A 25521-nucleotide genomic window follows, 5' to 3' on the forward strand; every position below is an offset into this window, starting at 1 on the left:
TGTAAATGCATACTTAAATAGACAGTGCAGGTATTACCCAATGCTAATGCCACAAAAAATCCAGCAAAGGCAGGTAGCCACAGGACACCAGATTCAACCACCAGGACCAACAACAAATAAGCAGAAACACACTTAAGGTCCTTTAAATTTAGACAGTTAAAGCACGTAACATGGACCTTAATAGTACTCCAGCCACAAAAATGTAGCGATCATTAAGTAGGTGTACAACAAATCTTTACAAATTTTGAATAAGAGTTAGACAAAGAATATCTTATCTCCTCCAGATGTAGGCAGGAAATCATATCATTGCGCCATCTTTTATAACAAGGAGGGGATGAAGACTTCCATTCCCTCAATATAACCCTCTTGGCTATCACCATGCCAAACATGAGGGCCAACTGACTCTCGTATGGAAGTTGTGAGCAATTTTCAGAACAGCCCAGAATTGCAAAATTACAATCAGGGGTCACTCGCTTTGCTAGTATAACACTGTACCACTGAAATATCTCCTCCCAGAATTTCTTAAGTTTGGGGCACGACCAGAAGAGGTGAGCTAAAGTCCCCTCCTCAGACTTACATTTGTCACATAATTTAACTCCTTTATTTGTTAACATGTTTTTTTACGGTGAAATATTTGCATGACTGTGTGCTTGACAGTGCCATGGTGTACCAACTTTTAATTGTGGAAATACAGCAGCTATAGGTTATAACTATACAATGTTTTCAGTGGAAACACTGTTCCCAGTTCACCAAGGTAGCAGTCACACGCTGCTCATGCAGGCTGTGTGGCCGGGATATTACAGAGCCCCTAGCATTTCCGTAGATGCTTAGTCTTGTTTTTTGTGTATAATATGGGAGCTTTTTCTTCTTCATCATCTTGCCACAGACTAGTACACAAAAACTTTTTTTTTCTGTGGGAAAAATGTCCCTCATACCTAAACATCCTGCAGCCCCCCAGCCCAGCTCTCCACATGCTTGTTGGGGCAACAACTGGGTGACAACAATATTCAGGCTTAAAAAAAAGGTTCAAGGAAACACTTTACTTACTTTGTGTGAGGCCACTGTTTGAAGCTGTGTCTCTGACGTGTGTTTGTGGCACAATGATGTGAATAATGAATGTGAATGCGAGCAAAAGCTGGCAAACAAGTAAATACATTTTAACTTTAATTGACTGTGGAGCATCCCAGTGGAGAACAGATTGTTTCAATCTTTTGTTTTTGACTTTGCTCATTCAGTAAACACATTACTAAAACTTGATTAAAGCCATTTTGCAATGAGTTGGTCATGATGTGTAAAGGCCATGAATATTCTCTGATTGAGAATTTCATAAAGTCCATCATGGAATTAAAATCACCTTCATTATGACCCTCCTATTTCTGCACATTTACATATTACTGTTGCTTTGTAGACTGCATTTAAGCTTTTTTTTGTTGTGTTTCTTTTCCAACAGCGTTATTGTCTCATCTCAGTAGTTGTGCAACTGAGCTCAAAAATGAGTTCCTGCTTTCCCACTATAACTGGTGTTACTGGAAATGTTTTGCATGCAATACTTTCATATCCAACGTCCAATGTACCCATCAATCCAATTTCAATAAAAAATAGTGTTTTGTTTGTTGCACCATGGTAACAACAATGGTTAAGTGACTCATACAGGCTCTTGAAAAAAAGGGGAAGACTATAAGCTGAACCATATTAACGTCCGTTTAAGCCCTCGTGATGTGGAAGGTCTATAACAAACTCTTAGGAACATGGTCAAAGATACACCTACTACACAAATACAACTCTTCTTTGTTTGTCTTTAGTCGGATCTTAAAAAAGGGCAAAATGGAGCGTATACATTGACGAAGTGAGGCTCAGGTAAGGATAAAAGGAAAATTGCAGTAGCAGCAACTGAGGAGTGTTTTACCACAGTCTTATCCTTGACAGGGAGCTTTATATGATATGCGCAGAAACGTAGAAGATTTTGTGAAGTGATTTTGTGTGAGCAGCTAAGACCCTTCTTAAAGGCCCAGTGCATTTTTATGACAATATGAATTGAAATAGCCTATATTCACCTATACAATAAAAAAGAGTTTAAATACTGATGGAAAATCAGCAGCTAGTGTGTTTTCTCGCAAATACGGCAAAGCAAGATAAGTAGGTAAGCCAGCTAACTTTGGTCAGCTCTCTTTCAGCTGAGCAAGATGTCCTTGGGAAACTTAACTGTATAGTTAAACTGCTCAAGAGCAGATTCAGCTCAGAGGATCAGAGAGCCTGTTTAGGCCTGATATTAATATGTGTTTTGGTGATCTGAACAGAAGTGGACAGCCAATCATCATTGTTCACACCTGTGATTATCATGCGTCTCCAGCTGAGCACTTGTATTCAGGTTTCATAACTGCCCTGCGCACAGTTATGTCCATACTTTTACTAGATGCTCTGTTGCATGCTTGCTAGTCACTAACTGGGTTTCCATAACAGATTTGCACAAAAATGATGCAATATTTTAGAAATGTTGATAAAACACAATTGCAAGATGACTGCGTTTCCCTTGAGTGCTTTCTTTTCTCGCAATGTTATGCACTTCTCCTCTCGTGATAACATTCCAAGAAGCATGGTGATGGATGTTAAAAATATCAGCAGGTTTATTTCTACTACAGCCACTAGCCATCATTACTTTCAACTGAAGGTGACCTAGGTGTGTTATACAAGCGATAATGGAAAGGCAAGCCCCTGGTGGGAGCGGCCACATACGAGTAATTTCTGGGAGATAATAATCCACAATTTCACAGAGGAATTGTAGACTCAAAACTTCCAGATGATCCGCTCAACTTTTGAAGAGTTATGTGATGCAGTAACACCTCTTGTAGCGCCTGCTCATGTCCGAGGGAGCCAGTTCCTACCAACAAGCGCATAGCAATAGCATCATGTGACCTATAAAAGCGAGCGATAAAAGCGAAATATGGCTTTTTCGAATCGCCTGAAATACCACCTCATGCAAGCGTAACAACTTTTTTGCTATAAATGGGAGTTTTTTGGGGGGGTTTGGATGTGTTTATATTAGGTGTATTTTATATTCTTAATTTAAATTTGCGCAATTTGAGGGTTAATGGAAACCCGCCTACTGTTAGTGGTAGTATTAGTAAAACTGAAGATATTGCTGTCAGCAGGTCTCCTTCTCAATAGATGGTTGCGCAAAACTTCATCCATTTCAGCATAAAGTGCCACTTGAGGGGAAGTTAAGTCCTGCATGTTTTACATCTCTCCTTGCTGCAGCACAACCTATTCAAATAGTCAACTCATTATGAACTTCTGAAACTGCTTAATGAAAAGCTGGTCATTTAATTCATGTGTTGCAGCAGGGAGAGATCTAAAACACGCAGGACAAATTGTACTCGAGGAGAGGTTTGGAAAACACTGTAACAGACCATTGGCGCACTGTCACAAATTTGATTTATTTACGCTAAGAGACACAGTATTTGTTGCACAACACCTCCCTACGCTGGCTTTAAAATGGTGAATTTAACAAAGAACATGTTTTTTATTTGATTTAAAGCAATATACACACTATGCATTCATTATACCTTACATAATTTATCTATTTACTTACAGAATTTAGACTGTTGAAAATGATGACCACATTTTTGGTTGCTTGCTTGAGATTAATGTTTGTTTTTCTTGTTTGTTTCTTTGTTTGTTTTATATATGTCCCCTAATCAATGCAATTCAATAAAAGATGTGTTACTTGATTTTTTTTTTTGTCTCAGTTACCTAATTTGTCTTCTTTGGCATGTGATCAGCTTTAAAGTAAAACACACCTCTTTTTGGTAATACCTCATTAACAGAAGCAATTAAAAACTTGCTCTGTGAGACTTCATCTACGTTGACAGAGTTGGCATTAACAAGCCAGACAACCAGAAAAGAGACTACAAACTTTGATCTTTTAGCCTCTCTATCAGTTTTAAGGTGATAGCTTTACATTTTGTGCTTTGTTTTTTTTTGGGTACTTTACATCTGGATCACTGACTGTGACTTCAGGACACTAAATGCTATGAATGAGTTGAAGTATTGTTTTTAAGTGGCATGATTACATTAATGGACAGAGACATGTGTGAGTGAAAACTCAGGTCATGAGACTAAAACGTGTAAAAAGACATCTGGAATAACAATTTCAGATAATTGTGTCAAACTAAAGTGAATGTAATAGGATATATACAGTAAATTAGTATCCAGCAGACTGGTGGTGGTGGTGTGCATTTCTTCCACTGTGATGGTGTAGACAGACTGATGACTTATATAATTATAAAAGCTATAAACTGGTGAGTGAGTGTTACGCAGTTTTCTGTTTTGAGTTTGAAACTTAGCCTACATTACTGGAAACAACTATGATATTATATCATTTGTCATTTTTTAAAAACCTCTTCAGCCTTTTCATTTTGTAGATGTATTCCAACTGAATTGTTTTATAAATGTTGTCTCTCAAAGGTCTTGCTTCTAAGTGTTTTTTGCACCTTCCAGTGGCTGAAAAGTGAATTTAACATTCCTCTACAGCATGGGAGTCAACTTTCTTAAAGGTTTCAAACAGCTGCACAGGTTTCCAGCAAATACTCTGTTTTAATCTCTCACCTGAGGCAATAAACTGACTCAGAGATAAGCAAGTTCTTTTGAACTGTGTCTTAGCCTTGTTAAATAATCTATTTCTCATAACAGCAAGCCAAGATAGGAGTAGAGGTTTGTTAAAAAGCCTGGAGAAAAGTGTTGCTTCTATGCTAAGTTTTCAGATGAGACATAGTGTACTAAAATAACTGTACTACGGAAAACATTACAACTGCAGTATTTTGACTGGAAATTAAACAAAAACACAAGCATCACTACAGCAGAGCACTCTAATGCAAATATGACAGTAGTAATGAAAAATTCCCTTCATCTTTATTGGGGGAATCAAATTCTTGTGCGGTGATGATTTTCAGCAATTTCATCACTTCAGTGACAAAGAGGAAACATCAGTCATAGAGGAGAAGGCTTAAACGACAGAGTGATAATGAAACAACTGTTCTAAAATGTTCACACATGGTCTCATTGTATCATGCCTCAAATATTGTGATGCAAAAACACCACCACTGCAAGGAAACCTGCTCTTCTTTCTGCCATTCTGATCATTAAATATGAGAAAAAGTACAAGTCTGGTCAGAGGCTGAAAATAGAGCATTTCTTTAAAAACAGTGTAAGGCCATGTGTTTTTATGCATGTGAGATGACTTCAAGAGCACAAGACAAAATAAGGTGAGGTGCAGCAGATCAAAGTCCTCTGGCTGAGTGTTATTTCAGAGCTATGAGGCAGCTTATCATGAGCCATGGCCTGATTAGGTAACACTGACTGTAATAACATCAGTTATTATCGTAAAAAAAAAAAAAAAGTGGATTACAGTATAAATTCTGCCAGAATAGTCACTAATGCAGATGGCGTGATCAAAAGACCGAGAGTGAGATTGTGTGTGTGTGTGTCTGTGTGTTTATGTGTGCCACAGTCACAGACGCGATGATGAGGGCATGTCTGGGGGCCCTGCATCTGTCGACATTTTCCATCTGCCAGTCTTACTCTGACTGCCTTCAATTAACCCCTGACAAAAACCACAACTGGCTTTACTGCAAAAGCAATCAAGCACCGAACAAATACTGTTTCTGAAAAATTCCTTGCATTTTTTATTGAATAGAGGAACTTGATGCATGGAATCACTCAAGATCAGAAAGAGCCGACCAAAACAGATCTGAATGTACACTCATTATGTGAGTGTCAGGCACACATTACACCACTCTGTATGGCAACCCATGTCCATGTGGCATCATAATACAAATAAACATATGAACACTGAAAATACACCAGCAAGTGCTAATACAATTTAACTAAACACTCTTACACTCAGTCATACTAGTAGCCTATTTATGAATCCTACAAACATAGCTTAAGTGAGAATAGAGCATTTTGGCTCTGAAGCATTTGTTTTTAGGCTTATATGTTAACTGCATTATTTATGACATCACAATACAGATTCAGCACAAATGCATCAAATAATGACTTTCAGATTAAGTTTTTATATATATGTGTGTGTGTGCGTGTGTATGTGTGTGTGAGAGAGAGATGTGTCTTTCAGCTTTTCAATGCTGGTTTGAAAGCTTGTTCCTGTTAGATGAGTAAATCTTTATGCCAGTCCAATCTACTGCTTCATACTCCAGTCCAGCTGGTGGCGGTAGTGCGCCAATTATGTCATGATAATTTGTTGAAAAGCGGAACAAAAGAAAAGCCGGAACCTACCAGTAGTTTCTAGGACAAAAGTTTCCGGCCGACGTTGTTTTGAGTGAAGACCCTTGGAAATTTGCGCTCTAACAAGCATCAATTTTTCGGCTTTATCCTCGAGAGTACAATGGCAGTCCCAGGTCGGTATTCAACATTATTACTGTATATACATTTACATATTCTGATTCAGTACATTTGTAGTTTAATCTGTAAAACTTGTAGCGAACAGAGCAACGCTGTGATATAACAAAGTGATGCTAACCTAAACGTTAGCTTGAGGCTAACAGACCAAACAACCTTTCAACAATTGGTGTTGCCATTAGACGGTGTTTTCCACCACAGACGATTAACTTCACGTTTGTAAAATACACTGCGCTGTGCTTAATAAAAAAAAAAATACATCTCTAGTGCTGCACCGTAGCTTCGCAGCATTTAATAAGCGTTGATGTCATATAGCAGAAATGTGCAACATTATGTGCTACTGATGCGACCGACGTTAGCGTCACTTAAAAACATAAAGAAACACCAAGTTAAAGTTTGGTGTCGTTAACCCTATCAAAGCTTCACTTTGTTGTCGGTTCTTGAATAAATATTAGAAAGATGTAGCAAACTCCAGACTTATTCTTTATGCTGTGATAGGTATTAAATTCGCCTAATATAACTTTAAATGCTGCTATTTAGCCACATGTAGCTATAAAAGTAGATAATGACCTAATAGTCTTGTTATTGGACATTCGTGTGTGCATGTATTATTACTTCGGATACTACAGGACTGTCATCACTCATTATCTCACAGGTCCTAATAAGGACAACATTCGAGCAGGGTGCAAGAAATGTGGATATCGTAAGTAAAGTTTTGACACACGTTTCATCACAGGTTAAAGGAGGGTTTTTGTGTATGTATGTGCTATTAGTAGTGTGTTTAATAACTTAGCTAAGTGTGGGCTTCATTCGTTCATTAGCTGTAGCCGCTTGTCCTCTTAAGGGTTGGGTGGGGGGGGGTCATAGTAAGACTGACACATAGACAGTCAACAATTCACACTCACATTCAGACCTACAGCCAAGTTTGATCACCATTTAACCTGGCCTGCATGTCTTTCAAACCCACACTGACACGGCAAGAACACGAGAAATCCACACAGAGGTTCCCCCCACTCAAGGTCTGAACCCCGTCCCAACCCAGGTTCAAAACTGGGACCCTCATGCTATGAGGCAACAGTGTTATACAATACATAACCGTGCTGCTTAAATGTGGGCTTGTTGAAGTTAATACAGCACCTTTTGTAGAGCTCCAGTGAGGAATTTATGCAGCTCTTACAATCAAATTTAATCCAGATGTATTGATGGTTGAAGGGAGAAGTAAAATTTTGTGCGTTGAGTAATTCATAAATTACATAAATTCATATCTGCCTATAGCCAGTTGAAGCGTGATCATTCTGAAATGTAAACAATATGATTTCCTGCTTTTTCATTTGTCCTTTTCTTTTGGACATTACATTTTTCAGCGGGTCACTTGACATTTGAATGTCGAAACTTTGTAAGAGTTGACCCCCAGAAGGACATTGTCCTGGATGTAAGCAGCACTAGCAGTGAGGAGAGTGAAGATGACGTACCTGCAGCTCAGCGCAATGAGAAACTGGGACGAAGCAGAGGTAAAAGCTGTGATACTAAAAAAAACATAAAAGTCATGCATTTCCAAGAACTGTTAAAGTCATGCACTGGACCAATAGAGGCTAGCAATAAAACAGGAAGGCAGGTCTGCACACTGTAGCTCTTTTAAGTACAATTTATTAGCACATCCACAAGTGACGTTTCAAGCTCTCTCATCAGTCTGAAAAAGAGCATTGGTTCGAAACTTGTGGGTGTGCCAATAAACTGCACTGAGCTACTGTGTGAGGACATTTCTTCACGTGTTAAGTTTTCTACAGTCAGTAATATACTAAATAAAAGACAATAAGATGTTCATTGATGAGGGAAATGTGAATTTGATAAAATTCTCTACTGTCTGCTGTAACAGGCTACAGTTTCTATTTTGCTCTTAAGTTTCTTAGGGAGAGTTAAACAACACAAGAGTTTCATTAGGGGGAAAAATGGCAAATCAATGGGTGGACAGTTTGTAGGGATGAGATGTTTTCCTTTAAGACAGCCTTACTTTGCTGTATTTGCTAAGCTGGGACAAGGTCAGTTTTGCCAAAACTTACATAGATTTCGGTGATTGTGCATAGATGAACAGCAGCAGTAGACCCAGAAGTGCAAGTGGTTTTAAAGTGTCAGTGTTGCTACTTTTAGACAAACCTTTTCAGATTTTACAGCGGCTGTTCTGTGTGCAAATTTGTAGGTTCCTATGACAATGACAACGACAGTAGAAAGGGGAGACACAAACGGAAGAAGAGCAGCGACAGAAAGTCAAGAAAGAGGTAATTTCTTTTCCTGACTTGCAATTTTTCTTTTCTATTGTCCAACTTGACCCTGAACATAACTGTTTATACTTATATTGTTTTATTGTTTTTTTTTCTCTGACTGGATAATCAGTTTTTGAAGCTGGTGTTGCTCCTGTATGATTTCCAGGGTTTCCCACACATTCACATTTATTTGTGGCGTGCTGCCACAACTCAATCATCTGCACCTCCAAATAGATTTTGGGAACTGCACTATTTATAGTGCAATTGAGGCAACAGAACCTCAGGCACATTAAAAGTGAAACTTAAACGTTCTTCTGCATCTGCAGACAGATCCTCTCATCCATTGGTATTATCTGATCAGCTGTGATAATTCAGAGAACTCAGATACCAGTAAAATCAGGTATTATTTTAGGCAACATAATAAAAGAATGTTCATAAACCTGCCTCCTTTGGTCAATTTTTATATTTGTAACCTTTTTTATTTTGCTCTCCAGATCTAACTCATTGAGTGATGACACTAGAAAGAAGAAAAAGAAACGCAGCCGTTCCTACTCCTCATCTGATGAAGAAGACAGGGGGAAGAAAAAGAAAGTAAAAAGCCAGAAGAAGAAAAGCAAGAAGAACAAAAGGGAACACGGGAAGCATCAGAAGAAGAGACAGAAGAAGCGAAAACAAGAATCATCATCCTCGTCTTCCTCTTCCAGCTCCAGTGAATCTTCAGACAGTGACTGAGACAGCTGAACTGTGCAGTGACTCGAGGTCTGATATTTATTCTCTATTCCATGCAAAGTGTCCATTACTGACAGAGACATGGATCTAAATGATTAATTAGTGCAAAAACACCATAAAGTACATTGTATACTGCAGATAAGTGTTTTATACCATTGTGAAAATAAAAAAAAGTGTTTGGTCTTTTCAAAAGCATTTTTGGAAACCGATACAAAGCCAGGGAACATGTTCAGATTTTGTGTTTCTTTGTCCCTCATCCCCACAGCTTAGGTTTCCAAGTCCAATCAAGAAAATAAGTTAAGTGGAAAAGCCTGGATATCTTTAGTAATGAGTTTACAGATTCTGTGCTTTTGTTTTTCTTCTTCTATACAGTTTGTTACTTTGATACTTGACATTGAATCCAAAAACATTGTAAAAGGTCAGATAGGAATGCCAAACATAATTCTCTATGATTCAAATGGCTAAGGGTAACAATGGCTAATACTTGAGGCTTAACTGTTGGCATTGACAATAATCAACTCTTTTTTGTCATTGCTGACAAAAACAGACTTGGTACTTGTTGAAGTCAGGAAATCTTAAATGTTTGTTGTGTACTTTTGCTAGGATGGCTTTACAGTACAGTAAAACTCCTGAAAGTTTCTTTTCAGACAATGTGATTCATATAATTGTTGTCAGAGAATGGCTGTTATCATTTAACTACGCACACCTAATAGCGTATTTCAAAAGTTCATTCCAAAACACTTATCTGTGTAAATTTTTGGGAACTGTCATTAACTGAGTATCATTATACAGCTTTGTTTACTTCTTGTGCACAATTTGTCATTGCTTCAGTCTGACAATTTTGGTCCTCCACATTGAGTATTCTTTTATTGTAATAAAAATATATATTTGTATATCGACTGTCTCAGCCTAGTTTGGTCATTTTTATCAATACAGCATGTAACATGGCAAAACAGTCATAAATGTTGAGTACATAGAACTATTATTTTTTTCCTGTAGAGGGCAGCAACAGACCTCAAATGTGAGTTGAGGAAGAGCAATCTCAAATCTTACTCAGAATACAAGGAGATGTGTGGCATATATACATAACCAGCTATTGTATGGAGCAGAAAACAATTAATTTATATGTATCAAGAGTCAAATATGAAAGTGGTGAGTTTTTATCGCAACAGCATTTTGCTGTAAAAAAAAAAAGTTAAAACATGATTTTGTCAGCCATTCAGTGGAACATACCACATATTTTTTTTAGAATATCATGCAGAATCTCAAACACAGTAACAAGCCAGCTCACTGTGTAGGTAATGGATTTGACACTGGAGCACTTGTCTGATCAGGCCATCAGCAGATAAACTGAAAATGGTCAATATGGCCTGTTTAAAAGAAGCAGCACTGGGATAGACCAAAAAGGAAGATTCAAATTGGAAAATAAACTGAAGACCAATGAGAATGGCAGAGAGAGGAAAGGTAGAAACAAAACATTACAGCAAAACTGTAAGTCTGCTTTTAATGTGTAATCTAAAAGACTAACAACCTCACAAAATCCCATAATAATCACTTACAACCCTATGTCTAGACTTCAAGTATCTTTCTTTACTCCACCTAGTGGTCATGGTGTGAGCACTCAGAGACTGAGCTGAATCCATTCAAGCTGCTGCCATCAACTTTGCTTATAATATGCAACAGAGACAGACAGAACCTTATAGGAGTGTTACATAACTTCCTGACACTTGTTTGATTTGCCAAATAAGCATGAATAGACAAAAGCTGCTGAGTAACAGCAGTCTTTGGCTCGACTCCTCAATAGCAGAGGCACCTGTGTCAAACATCAATCTCACTTACTACAGTAAATGTTTGGAGGGGAATTAGATGAAGACAGGGAGTCACGTATATCACGTTCTCACATTCAGTCCACATACACATTACTATAAATAAATACTCAGTAAGTAGAACAGTGTCCACACATTTCATGAACATCCTTTTAAATGAACTCAAAGGACTACTGAACACCACTTAAATACACACACAGTTTTCAGAGTGTCAGGGCGACTCAGGGTGACCCAGGGAGGGCAAACCGTCAAAAGAAGGCTGGGGCCGGACCACTCCCTCTGGGGACCCTACTGTAGCTCAGACATGAAGGAATGAGTTGTGGCACCATGGTGGCCCACATGCAGGTGCAGCAAATCATTATACAGCATCAATTTATAATAGTTATGTTTCCATCCCACTTCCTCAGTGCTGACAGCATCACTCTAAGCTAAGACATAAAACTGAAAAGGAGCCACAAAGCCTGACAAACATTACAAACCAAGAATCTTTGGAAGCCCTTGTGTTTTGTTCGATCTGGGCTGTGTGACAGATGTTTATAATGCCGCCATTAATTTCACTTTGCCTTGGGGAAGGGGATATCTTTTTAAACATCTGCAACATCCTGACAGCTACATGCATGGCTGCTGATCAGAGCCCTACAGGACATATCCCGCTCCTCTATCTTGTTGAGGCCCAGAGGGCAGATTAATCAAATTTGTCAACAAAAAAAGAAAAACATTAACACTAAGCTGCTGTTGACAGCTAGCGGAGACAGTCAAGTAGTCAATAAAATTTCTGGGAATTGGGAATGCAGGATGTCTTATTCCTGTGGCAGACGATGGAATGGAGCGAGCCTGGCTCTGTACAAATGTAAAAAAATCCACGTACCGGCCACTCGAAAGTGCTTTAATTAAGATATATCTCATCTGTCAACCCATACCAAAAACAAAGTGTAAAAACAAACAACTTATGGTTTTACAGGAACGTTTGTGTTGGAGTATTTATCAGACAGACAACATGACTCCCTGGAATCTTTTCGTAGCTGTGAGATCATCATGTGACCAGCAGAGACTACAGGAATCACTGATTCTGTGCTTCACAGTAATAGTCCAATATCTTTGTATTTCATGGACATGAAAGTGGTTTCAATCTCCTCATCATTCGACAAGAAAGTGAATATGCAAATTTCCTAAAATGTCACAGTACTCCTTCAGAGATACACTATGCAGGACAATATATAGAGCAGACTTATATGTCTCATCTCCACTGCACAAAAAAACTCTAATAAACAACTGGCTTTTTAATAAAAAGTGAATGCATACAATCGGCATTCTCACCTATGTCAAATGACTATGTATCGCCTCCGACTCAGTTCGGCATTGATGGGAACACAGCACCTGGGTGTACGGGCTTATTTCAGCTCCTTAAGCGGTGAGATGCAGTGATGCACCGTCACTAATTACTGTCTGTCTCCACCTTAGTAGCACTCAGACATCAATCCAAACTAATCTGCACTGAGTTTGAAATAAAGAGAAGTAACCACTGTAAATTTTTTACAGACCTCTGTCCATGCTGCCTTCTACTGTTTACCTGTTCTCCAGTCCATCTGTGACATCACACAGACATACCAAAATAAAACACACACACACACACACAAGGCACAATCACCTGCTGCAAAGCCGTGTACAAGCTCTGCTCTCCTGGCAATAGGAAAGCAGTCTATAGCCTATTTTTGGTGAGTTTACTATGCTTGAAAAACCATATATACCATATTTGCACATGCTAATTGGGTATTGAAGGGGGTTATAAAGTAATCCCTCTAAATCATCAATTATGACAAAGTAGAAGTGGGTGGTGGTGTGTTTTTCTGCAGATATTCTGCACATATAAAAAAGACAGCTGCCAGGTGCCAGAACATGAGCAATAGGCATCAAAGAGACACAGCACCAAAAAATACCAATATAGTGAGATGGAACACCAAACGAGAGTGAATCTGGAGTTGGCAATTACATCAACTTTTGATGGCGAGTGTTTTAAAAACAGTAATTGCCAATACTGCATAGTATACCCTTAATGTAACTTGTTCTATCCTCTATCAAGGGTAATGCACACTACAGACAGACACTGTGATCAAAGAGCAATCCAAATAAATGAGTATTAAAAACCAAACATGTTTCTAAAATAAACGCAGAAATGATGCCTCAGTACTATTGCACGAAAATCTAAATAAAAAGGCCATTATTGGAAAAAAAAAACTTTGTAAATTACACATTTATTTCAAGTATCTATGTATGAACATTCATTATTTTTATTCTGAAATAACTACTAGTATACAGCTCCGGTTCAACATGTGAGTACTGTACATATGCTGATTAAAACACTTGATGAAGGCTGTAGTGAAGTGTTGACAAAAGAAACTTGGAGAGTGGGAAACTTCATAATTGCCCAGATGGTGAGAGGACAACTCGATACAGAGGAGCAAATGAAGTCGAAGGAGTGCTGCCGTGTGTAGCCATACTGAGCAAACCATATGCTGTTTGTATAAGACAACAACCAGGTTTTCCTGTTTTCATCAGCTCATTGACTTTTATTGAGCCTATTTGGCTGTAGGAAAACAGCAAGCAAATGGGACTCCACTGAGCCATTTAAATGAAAATGAGATGGTCAAAGTGATCTTTTAAAGAGTTTAGCTGCACAAGAATGGCGATTCAGCCTCCATGTAAACATCTTTGAGGCATTGATCGTGAACTTAGTCGAAATCCTTTTTGCAAAATGGCTGACCAGAATGACCCCATACGGGTAAATGATCTCTCATCAGCATAAGGTGTGCTTTTCAATTTGTTTATACAACTTTAGTAGCTCAGTGTTCAGGCTTGTGTGGGCAGCCTGGTAGCCTCTGCGCTGATGTCTGTTTTTAACCTTTCTTGGGGATTTGAGCACACATGCTCTTTTTTTCCAGCAACGCCCTGCTTCACATTCACACACTTGCATTCATCCAACCTGGGAGCGGCCCAGTACAACCACAGTCTCCTGCTGAAGCCAGTGCACAGCCCCACTGGAGATACAGTTAAATGGCTCAGAGGCACCTCAGTGGTACAGCTGTTGAAGAAGACAAGAGATCCTTCAGCCTGAGAATTCAAACCTGCAACCTTTTGGTCATGAGGCTGCTTCTCTTAACCTTACGGCCACCACCATTACAGAGTAAAGCATAACATCTTCCCAGAAATAAAATGAAAATCCCTTATGCTGCACTTCGGTGGGAGCAACCCAAGCTGAGAGATGGCGCCGGTTTTGCGTCTGTAACCACTGTTGAAATATTATTTCAGAGGCAAGCCGTCCCCGCATCTTGGAGCACGGTGAGCAGAGCTCTTGAGAAACGCATTAGGGCCAAGGGGCAAGTTGGAGGCTATACATTTGCTACCAATTTAGTTCCTGTATCTTAGATTTCTTACTTCTCTTCCTCTCCTGGCCCCACAACCAAGCCTAACGACCTCTAGAATAAATAGACAGCAGGCTACATGACCCCAGCCATCAAAAACGGAGGCTGTAATAAATACTACATAGCTTTACAGGAAGCGTGTTCGACATTCTCCCAAAACCTGCAGGGAAAGAAAACGAGGGGGCGAACGGGGTGAGTCTCTGTTCACCGCTCTCTCTTTGGTCAAAACCTTTTTTCCTGAGGTCTGTTATTACCGGTCTAGTTCCTGGGTTCCCATTCAGAGTGGAGCTTGTTCATATAAACCTTGAGGTTTTGAGGCATCGCTGGACTGACTGGGTGGCTTTCACCAGGGAATTAGCACAGGGTCGCATTGGATCACGATCAGTAGGCCCTCTACGGCTAACCTGTGTTGGACTGGACTGCCTGTGGAGGTGGTGGTGGTGAGGACAAGTTTCCTGGCTCTGGAATATGGGTCAGTCAGAACCCAGGATGTGTAGGCCTCACTCCTGTAAATCATGGATCCTCCTGATGCTTTTCTACTTAATGTATAATTTCTAAATCATTTTATTTTAACCACCATTTTCCAGATTACTCTTGATGAGATTGGGATTCTCTTCAACTTTAAGAATGAGCTTTTTTTTTTTTATAGCTGGGGCAGTAGGCCTACAGAGTCTAACGTATTTTTACAGTATGAAGACAAATGTAAATATTGAACAGTTTGAGGTCAGGGAGGATTTGACAAATTGTTTTAATAGTGAGGGTTACGGATGAGTTATGATTTCTGGACCTTAATTATCTTTGGCATGAAAAAGCAGCGATGCAAATGATCTTGACATCTTTGATTTCTACATTTATTTGTCTCTCCCTGCTTTAAAAATCAACTGAGGGGTTAAAGCTGAAGAAGATGGGCGCCTTTTAAACTGCTTAGTTTACCATTTAATGTTTGCACTGCATAAAAGACTATTTTTGTTGTGGTCACACTTCTTTCTTAAAGGTATATTATGCAGAATTGTCATTTACTGTTTGTCAACATGCTCATCTGTGATAAATAATAAAAAAAAAAAAAAACTCAACCCCAGATTCACTTTCGTTTGGCATTTTGCCTCGCTATATTTGCATTTTTCCTGCACCGAGTCTCTTTGATGCCTGCTGCTTTCCTCTTTCAGTCAGACTTGGTCGCTACCTTTTCATACAGCACTTGTCTCACCTGAGCGTTGTGGGGGTGCATGCCCCTAAACATTTCAAGCTCAGAAAAATAATAATACCAATAGAGGGCATAATCTCTGCTGATAAAAACACCGCCACACACTTCAAGTGTGTGTGAGTGTATGAGTTTGAGTTTTATGAGTCTATACATTTTTTTTCTTCTTTAGAATTTTTTTTAGCTTTTTTTTTAAACAATACAATGCCACAACTTGCCCCTTCAGAGCAAAATCTGTTGTCATTCACTTTTCAATCGTAGAACCCATTGACCGTCTGAGGATAATATAGCCTCAGAGGACAACAGACAATATTTTAGGGGTTTCGGTGCAGCCAGCAGATATCCTGGCCAAGACTTCCTTTACCCAGCATTTTTTAAAGTCTGATTAGCTTGAGGCAGGTCCAGACAAAATTAATCTCCATCAGATATATGCATATTATTGCAGATCAATTAGAAAAAAGAAAGTAAAAAGCTAAATTGTTGTCAGACAATAGCTAGATAGAAAGCTGCTCTTCACATGTTTACCGTTTACCTGGATGCAACCACAGTCTGCCCAAACATGATTGGCCAATACTACTCAGACTACAAATGGACTACAAATGGAAACCAAGTTTCAAATACCAAAATCATGTCCCATTACCTACAAATTCTGCATAAATATTCAGATATCTGTTTAGGTTACTAACAGTGTTCCAGGAGCCTCTATAGAGGACAATAAAGAATGAATCTGAATCTCCCACAAATAATTATATAGTCATAGCTGTCGGCTGTCAATCAATCCAAGTATCCCCAAAATGGATTGTATCTGCCTTCTAATATTAAACTAATTTGTCACTCACCATCCACTGTTTATAACAGATATGGTATCCATCATAAAAGCCTAGGTGACCTCATGTTGCATTTATTGCTTACTCCATGTGTATGAAAGCTTTCAATATCATGGAATACCATCTGGTCTAATCACACCTGTAGTGCAAGTGCACAACATCCATCACAAACATGCAGCCTCCCTTTCTACCATAAGTCTTACTGCCTTCAATTTTGTTCTCCCAAAGCTTTCAAAGAAAACTTTTTTTCTTTTGTTTCAGCAGGTCTTCGTCTCATCTCAGCACTGAGAAGACCCCACTCATCTTGTACTAACAAATGCTATCTGCATAAGGTCTATTGTTCACACACAGAGGTGTTATTGACTCCTGTTTCTTCCTGCTCCTTCTCAGGGCCAATCCATTCATCCCACAGAGGTCCAGAAGGTGGCAGGAGTGGCACTGCTGACAACGCACCAGCAGAAAAAAAAACTCCCACCCAACAGCTTCAGCACCACAGAGCCTTTCCTCTCTGCTCCTCGAATGACGGTAGACTTTTTTTTACATGTCCCCAACATCAGACACATGTGGCTTTTTCAAACACGAACGACATGGTGTCATCTCTTTGCAGAGGCACATCTGCTCACTCTTACTCTGGTTTTAGTGTTCTTTCCACTCCACATTTATATGGAAAGTGTTGTGTGCCTTTGTTCTGTTCTGTGGGGGGTTTCTGTCCTTTTGTTTGAAAGAGACATCAAACCGGGCCAGAGGGGCACATGATGGTTTGAACATGATCGAGATGGTTATTTTTTGTTCTCTTACATTGTCACTGGCTCTCATATTTCTTTTTTTCTTTTGATGGAAAACTCCATCATAAGACAGAGAACTGGCCCTGATGTCATTAGTTTTTTTGACAGATGTTGAGAAATGTTTTCACAGTCTGTTGGTTGCTTCAATATATGTTGAAGGTGTTTATTTTATACTTTAAATCTATAGAAGGCAGTTTTATTTTGGCGTTATTGAGCAAAAATCCCATAATAAACTTTGAGAATATTATTTTTCAAGTGGTCTGACACAAAATCTGACTTCTGCACCTCCTCTTGGCTCTGTTTTCAGGCTTTAGGAAATCTAGCCTGTGGTCGGAGACTTTGCCCAATCACAGGTCATCTCAGAGAGAGGGTGCCCCGTTACATGTTTTATAAATGCAGATATACTTTGGGGGAAGCCTGATTCAATGGCCGAGAATCCTGCAGAGAAAGTTACCATTCCAGCACAAGCATCAACTGCCTATGCTGCAAAGTAAACCAACTCCCAGCCCGATCAGCAAACTTTCTGTTGCAACTGTAACACTTAGACCCGCTGCTGTCGCTGGCTTTGAAACTGCTGTAGCACCAGGTGCTGGAGTTTTTGCGCTGGCCACATTCAAGCTGCTACAATAACCAACAGAAGTTCTGTCTTAGAGCTGCCGCTGCTGCCTGCTCTCCTCATGACGAGGCAGTCCACAGCGGCAGGACGTGATGCGGAGGAACTGTGGGGTGGCTAGCTGGCTTATTTTTTTCTCATTTCTGATCTGATAAAGACAAAGAGAGAGGTAAGGAGGGGCTAAGCAAATTAGCGCCAGGTGAAATAAGGGTTAAATAAAGCAATATACGGAAAACACTGGATTACTGTATAAAGAGTGTGCATATGCCTGTTGTTATCTGTGGGAGGGGTTTAGGTCAGAGAGGGGAGAAATACAGGAGAAGGATGTATTTAATTTTTTTATTTATTCATTTTTTTGCCTATTCCAGATTTCGGCCTACCCTAGCTTTAACTGATACACATAGGGTCCGCCAGGGGTTTTACGAAGAATGCATAATTTTTACTTCATCCTACTTATGTTCTTTGTATATTACAGTCAATTTATTTTACAAAACTAGAAAAAAATAAGAGTTTGCTGTTTGCTTCGCAAATTCAATTATGTATTGACCTGGAAGCTGGTCAGCAGATGGAAGGGCCAGTGCCTTGCTCTGCAACACTCTAACACACTCTTCCCCAGATAGTTTCCCAGCTGGTACAGTAATAAGAAACGCTCTTGTTACAATATTTCTTCTCTGTAAAGGTTCCATAGAGCAATGTCCCCTCTTGAGGGCCATGTTGACAGTGGACATCTTGCAGACTTTAAACCAGCAGCTCTTTCACTTATTATATATTGTCAAATCTACAGCTGCATTTATATTGTTTGACGATGTAATTCCAGTAATGAGTTGCACCACTTTTTTGAGGACAATTGCTGTTGACCTAATTTTTTGGGTTACAAAATGAGAATAAACAGACTTCTTAGTTTTATTAAGTGAGAAATGTAACAGGAGATTGAGAGAACACATGTGGGTAAAAGCAAAATGAGACAAGTTAGAACTTCAACTTTTAAATTCCTTTTTGTTTCTTTCCCAGATTGAGTGCCCTCTGGTGGTGTTTGATGCTAAAAACCAATATTCAGCCTCTGAGGAGCACTTAATATTGTTTCCCTGGGCTGTTTTGAGTTCAGGTGGTGTCTATTCTATTAATGGAAGAGGGCAGGCATCATGAGAAAGCAACCTTTCGCACATAATACAAACTCTGTTATACAAAATCATGCCGTTACTGTTGCTCAAGAGCAATATTCATAAATGAAACAAAGATATGAGCTGACCATTTGCCTCAAGGTAAAAGGCCCTGTGATATCTACAGTATGTCAAGAAGCATTTAATGATCTACTCCTTTCAAGACTATACCAGATTGTTTCTTCTAAAGTGCGGTATCTGGCCCATAAACTGCCAAAAGTTCCCAAGGCAAAATGAGCAGACGACTGTAATTGCCTAGGTAGTCGGGTGTGTGTATGTGTTTGTAAGATTGGAAAAGAAAAAAAGAGGAGATGGTAAAGGAAGGAGGAGGAGGAGGTGGTGGTGGAGGAGGAAGAGGAGGAGGGGGAAAGCATATTAGGTGGTGGGAGAAAAGTCCTGTGTGGGTGTGTTTTAGCGAGTGCTTGCTTGCTAACGTTTTATTCAAAGGGTCAATTATTTATTCAGGCCTGTGGGGAGCTTAGCTTTCAATTCTGAACATCAATGTAGCTTAATATTCTGGCAATTAATAGGCAAATTCTGGGCTAATCACCTTTTTTTTCTTTGCAATATCACAGAAAGCAGCTCTCTTGGAATATCCTTGTGGTTCCCACAGAGAGGGCTGGTTTATCTTATACTTCAGAGGGCTTCCTCTCAACAATGGTACTGTTTGAAAAAAGAAAAAAACACACACAACACTAACGACCTACAGTATAAGTCACTGTCCTCAAATGGGTTTGAGAGAAAACTAGGACATAGTGCAAGGCATCCACAACAAGGCTGAAACAACAATGAGGTCAGACATTCTGTATGCAAGCTAAATAATAGCTGATTAGAAAACACTCTACATGGTCCACTTAGTAACTGTTCTTCATGCTTTCAACCATGATCATGATTTGATGGACTGAAAGTTCATTGTTGACTTTTGAACCAGTAGTTGATGATACAATAACTCCAAAAGGGCCATATAGCCAGACTTTTCGATCAAGCCTAAACCTTTTTTGGGCAAACCCCCACAGCAGGGGATGATCATTTGATGCAATCAAAACTTCCAGAAAGGCTCCTAAAGACATTGTGGTGAGATTGTTTTTTGCAACAACTTTTCAATCTTAAAAGTAATAACTGCTTCAACAATGACATTTGCAACACACAAAGGCTGTAGTTTTTTCAGCAGATACTTCCTCCTTGTTTCTGTCTGACTTTTTATGTTTTAAGCCCGCAAAATGTAATAGTTTTGTTAACTGAAATTGTTTTATTTTGCATTATTGGAAAAGTTAAATAAATTGATAAAATTTGTAAAATGTCAGTTTTCATTTTTCACAGTCACAACAGAATTTTTCTTTTTTTTGTATTTGAGTATTTAACATCCATCAGAGGTTTGTGTGATTCAGCGATATTCCAAGAAGAGTCATCTTTAAGGTTCAGACTTTAGATAAATATTGTGTTTTCCAACAAGTCATCCAAATGACAAAATACATTGTTTGTAAAAGCCCTTCAGAATGTGTCATAAAAGTTTTCTGATCTAAAGAGCATGGCAGTGTCATTGGCCTGTGGCCTGTTACAAATCACTGCTGCAAAAAACAGTTTTGTGATCTTACACAGTGATGATGAAGGCTTGGTTAGGTTAAGGGAAAAGGTCATGGTTGGTTAAGGTTAAGCAGACATCCTGCCACAGTGGTTGTGACTTCTCTAGTTGAGAAATCACTCATTTGCCTTACTGTTTCTCAAGAGCTTCTACATACCCTCGATTGAGGCTCTTGATCACAGAAATAAGAAGCGGGATGACTGAATGCAGCCAAGCAATTGCATTCAGTATTGTGTAAGGTTTCTAATTGCCATTGAATTGCTCTCACCAACCTGTTTTTAGGTCAGAGCTAAAGTATTGTCATTTTTCATTCATGACTTCAAACAGACCAGTTGTAAAAATTGGTAAGGCGTATAGCCACAGAGACGGTGGTAACCAGAGATGTTTTCTCAGTAATTCCCTTTTGGATATGGGTAAAACCACGCCTGCAGCTCATGGGAAAAGGCAGTTCACAGCAACAGTGAGAAAAGGAAAAGGAAAGTGAGAGAGACAGAGATAATAAAGAGAGCTGAAAGAAAAAAAATCATGAAAGCAGATGATAAAGAAAGAGTGAATGAGAGACCGACTGGGGTGAAAGAGATGGAGAGGTGGTTTCATTCACTTCATAAGGTTCTGCTTCCAAGTTCAACATGTAGACAATAAGGAAGATTCACACATGATTCACGGCAAAACAAAAACTCAAGCTAATCTATTATGTTGACTGCCTAAGAGAGTCCCACAAAACTACTTGTTTGTAAGGAAATGGTGCTCAGTTGAATGACTTACAAAAGAGTTCACATAGTACTTAAAGTATAATGCGCAAGTACAACAAGAATGGTCTAATCTCTCTAAACAGATATCTACATATGCAGAATCTATTGGAAACGGGACAAGAATCTGGTGTTGACCACGTTCTGGTTTTCATTTGTAGCCCATTTTCAGTACGAGTATTATTCACAAACCACGTTTGAGTGGCAGGTAAACAGTTATGTGAAGAGGTGGAACGCTTTGGCTAACTTGCAATCTCAGAACCCATCGACTATTGTCTGACGATGACTTAGTAGGTGTTTACCATACAAGCTTTTTTATTTGTTTACAGAAAAGACCAGCCCACAGAAGAGGGATTGTTGGTCTGGATACCCGCTGGCTACACCGGAGCTCCCAAAATATTGGCTGTTGCGCCAAGATTTCTATCAACTCATCCTTCAACTCAAAGGACAATTGAAATTTTGTTTTTTAAACTAAAAAATGACTAATAAATCTACCTTCTACCTTCAGATGCTTATTGTTGTAAGACCAATAGCCAATGGGTTCCGCCGGTAGATATAATCAACTAGCTGTATTTATTTGTACTAACTGTTTGTTTGATAATCCAGGGTGCTTTGGGTGTCGATTTATTTGCAGGATGTGAAGACAGTTGCTGGATGACACTTAACTCATCTATCTGACTGTCGTGTTCAAATGAAAACAAATATAAAATACAAAAAAAAAAAAAAAATCATTCCCACGAAATAAACAGGGCTGCACAAAAACAAAGTTGTAATAAATGGGGCAATAAACCAATTTGTAAAACAATAAAACTAAGACTTAACCAAATACACGGCAAATGAACGTCGTACCCTCTCTGGTGTCTTCCATAAACAACGAATTTCGCACACCTGTCTTTGATGAGGCAATCCTGAGCTGCTCTGCCAGGTGATGCATTCAAGTGATCCCCCATAAAAATGGGAGATAAAAGGGGTTTGCTAGAAATGACTCTAATGCTAATTAAAAATAAAAAAAATGAGTGGATGGTCACCTTGTAAAATTGATACTTTGTGTGAAAAAGATAAAGCTTAACTTTATATATTATTTTAGTTTTTTTTAAATTTTTTGTGGGTGTGTTTTAGTTGAGGAGTTTTTATGTTATAATTTCATCTATTTATAAATTTGTGCAATTTTTACTCACACAAATTGCACTAAAATAATTGCAAAGGATAAGCAGGTAGAGCTAATGGATGAATGAATGCCTGATTGTGGTGAACAATGCCTGTTTCAAACGTACCATAACACTTATGATAACAAATAACCCTGAAACAGTAAATCATACATAAAATGCCTTTTGGGAACATCTATAACTGTAGCAATAAAGATTTCCACCCCTGCTACAAATACCATAGTTTTACCCTAGACTTACCTACATTGGCGACCCTGTTACTAAATAGGATTGATCCATTTATAGTCCAGCTACAGTTAAGACAGTATTTCTTCTAGCAGTAATTTGAGGCTTACTGGTAATACTTAATGACTTCAGTGAAAACATGAAACATGTGTCTTATTTATATTAAGCTTTTACTGATTAAAAATATCCACTTCCAGCTGTCGAGTGTCATGTTTTCTTTCTTTCTCTGTGGTGATTAAAGAAGAAAACCGCTGAGAACTGATTCAGCTACTGACTTTTCCACTTCATGTGTCACCTGTCAGGGAAATTGAAGGGAAAACAATAACACAAATAGGCCGATCAGATTACCAGAAGCACTGAGCAGTGAGGGGAAAATATATACACAAACACCTCCTGACTGACGCTGATCTTCAATGACTGTTAATAGCTATCAAACTATTGCACAAACATGGAAGTGTGAGGGCTGAGATGTTCAGGTGCCAATTAAGTGTGGATCTGAGGAGAATATGGGTGGACTACTAATAAAAGGCTTCCTTGCACATAAATGACCCACTTTGAGAAATGTTATGTAGTGCACCATTGATTAAATGCTTTAAATGGGAGGACACAGAGAACAAATGGACAGGGTCAGTGGAGACAAGCTAAAAAAAAAAAAACCTTAATCTATCCTATTAGCTTTGCAGGACAGATTTCACATAGTTCACTTATTATGAATCTCAATGCAGTGATTATCACAGATTAAAGAAGATAAGTTGTATCATAAAAATAAAGCTTGATTGAATCAACTTGATTTTGCAATGCGTCAATTTCTTGTTTTTTTGAGAGGAAGTAAAGGTAAACTCAAGCCACAAGGACTTGTATTTTAGGCACTGAGAAGATTAAAAACTCAATCATTTTGGGGCAACACACTGTCACTGCCAACTCTTTAAATACTGACATTTGATCATTGACATTACACCTCAAAATATAACGCAGTGGGTACCCCTCTAGTGTCGGTTTTGAAAACTCGGCGACAGTGTCAATTTATGCTTGATATGTGTCTCTTTTCAAAATAAACTAAAAACTAACATAAGAAACATTTAGGTTTACTTCCTTGGGTTAAGGCAACAAACGTTTGTGGTCTGGTTTAGGAAAAAGCTCATAAATGGCTTAAAATAAGTATGTTGTTACTAACATTATGTTTACATCATGTGATACACTTCACATACAGTACATCACTAGGATAGTGTGCTACACATACAAGTACTCTATGTTGTTATAAATGACTCAATCGACTTTTCGTTTCACACGGGACATGATCAGCAGACTACCAGATCAAAGTGCGGAGTTGGTTTGACCCATTCACCTCCCATCCTGCCTGCTCTATACTGACGTTCTCATTCATTATAGTACAGTCGTTGTTCAGAGCATCAAAAAATACCACTGCCCGGTGCGTCTCATACTGCTGCTAAAGGGTGCCGCGGTACACTGAGGGTCACTGACCAAGTATAACTGCAAAGTTAAGTGAAAATATAAAATATATATTTTTTAAAAACCCAAGTCATTTGAAAAACCTTTCTGGTCAAACTATTTGGGTGACTGTGGTTTGTCTGCACTCCTGGCTACTGCTCTGCTGAGTCAGAGTTACAGAGAGGATGAGAGCAATTTCTTAAATAAAGGCAGAGGGAGTATGAGTCATTCAGGTAATTCCTGACTTTTAGTCTTTGACAGAGGATGATGAGTGATGCTGCTGTTCTGATTAGCACTGCACAGTTTATTGAATTGCATGTGCATACCAGCAGAGTTAAGCCTTTTAATACCCTCAGCTTTTAGGGGTAAGGGGCTCACATCCCACAAGGGTTATTCGTACACTGTTTGGATAAAAGAACCTATCGAATTAACTGTTGTTCTGCAGGGGTACAAATGACACATATTTCTCTGCTGGACTTATTTAGCTGTTTTACATTTGGGAGGTGGGTGGGCAGCTCAGGTATTAGTCTGGCCGGTCTGACTGTACTATAGTAGTCACATGTTTGTGTGTGTGTGTAGGGGGTACACTGTAGCCACGGTTATTCATCAGTTCAGGGGTGGCCTGGTGCTGAAAGGACCACTGTTGAACTTCTCTGATTGATCTGTGCAGGAGATTGGCCATGGCCTGTAGAGCGGCATGTCGCTCTCTGCTCTGGCTATGGCCAATTATATCGGTGGGGGTTGTGAGTAATGCAGAAGTTTAAAATACAGCCTGCTTTTTTTCTTTCTGGGAAAAAGCGAGACCTGAAAATCCAGCATAATTTTTACTCTATGTCCGGTCATTTTTCATTTGACTCTTGTTGACTCTTACATAAGTAACCTGCTGCTTTTGGAATAATGCGGTGTGAACTGCTGATTTCTTCTTTTTCAGATATGCCCCTAGCATGAAGTACAGCAACAATACCATCTGATGTATGTCTGTGCAGACTGCACTCCATCCTCTGGATTTGAATGGGAGGATAGTGGTGGTGGGGGGCAGTGGACACTGTGAGGTAACAGTATTAAGTGCCACCTCCATGGGCTTTATTAAGTGCATTTACGCTTTTATTACTTTC

General features: G+C 39.0%; 2 protein-coding genes across 5 annotated transcripts in view; one reads left to right on the forward strand and one right to left on the reverse strand.

The window, feature by feature from the left end:
• The window catches only part of alpi.1 (alkaline phosphatase, intestinal, tandem duplicate 1), a 110981-nt gene that overhangs the window by 20178 nt on the left and 65282 nt on the right, over window positions 1–25521 (reverse strand). The window lies entirely within an intron of this gene.
• srek1ip1 (SREK1-interacting protein 1) lies at window positions 6286–10297 on the forward strand. Its single transcript, XM_042483303.2, has 5 exons — window positions 6286–6413; window positions 7070–7117; window positions 7779–7925; window positions 8612–8690; window positions 9170–10297. Exons 1-5 carry the CDS (start codon window positions 6401–6403, stop codon window positions 9405–9407), a joined length of 525 nt encoding a protein of 174 aa, XP_042339237.2. The 5' UTR covers window positions 6286–6400; the 3' UTR covers window positions 9408–10297.

Source organism: Plectropomus leopardus, chromosome 5, assembly GCF_026936395.1.
Source record: "Plectropomus leopardus strain MGB_pleo_1.0 chromosome 5, ASM2693639v1, whole genome shotgun sequence".
Taxonomy (NCBI): Eukaryota; Metazoa; Chordata; class Actinopteri; order Perciformes; family Serranidae; genus Plectropomus; species Plectropomus leopardus.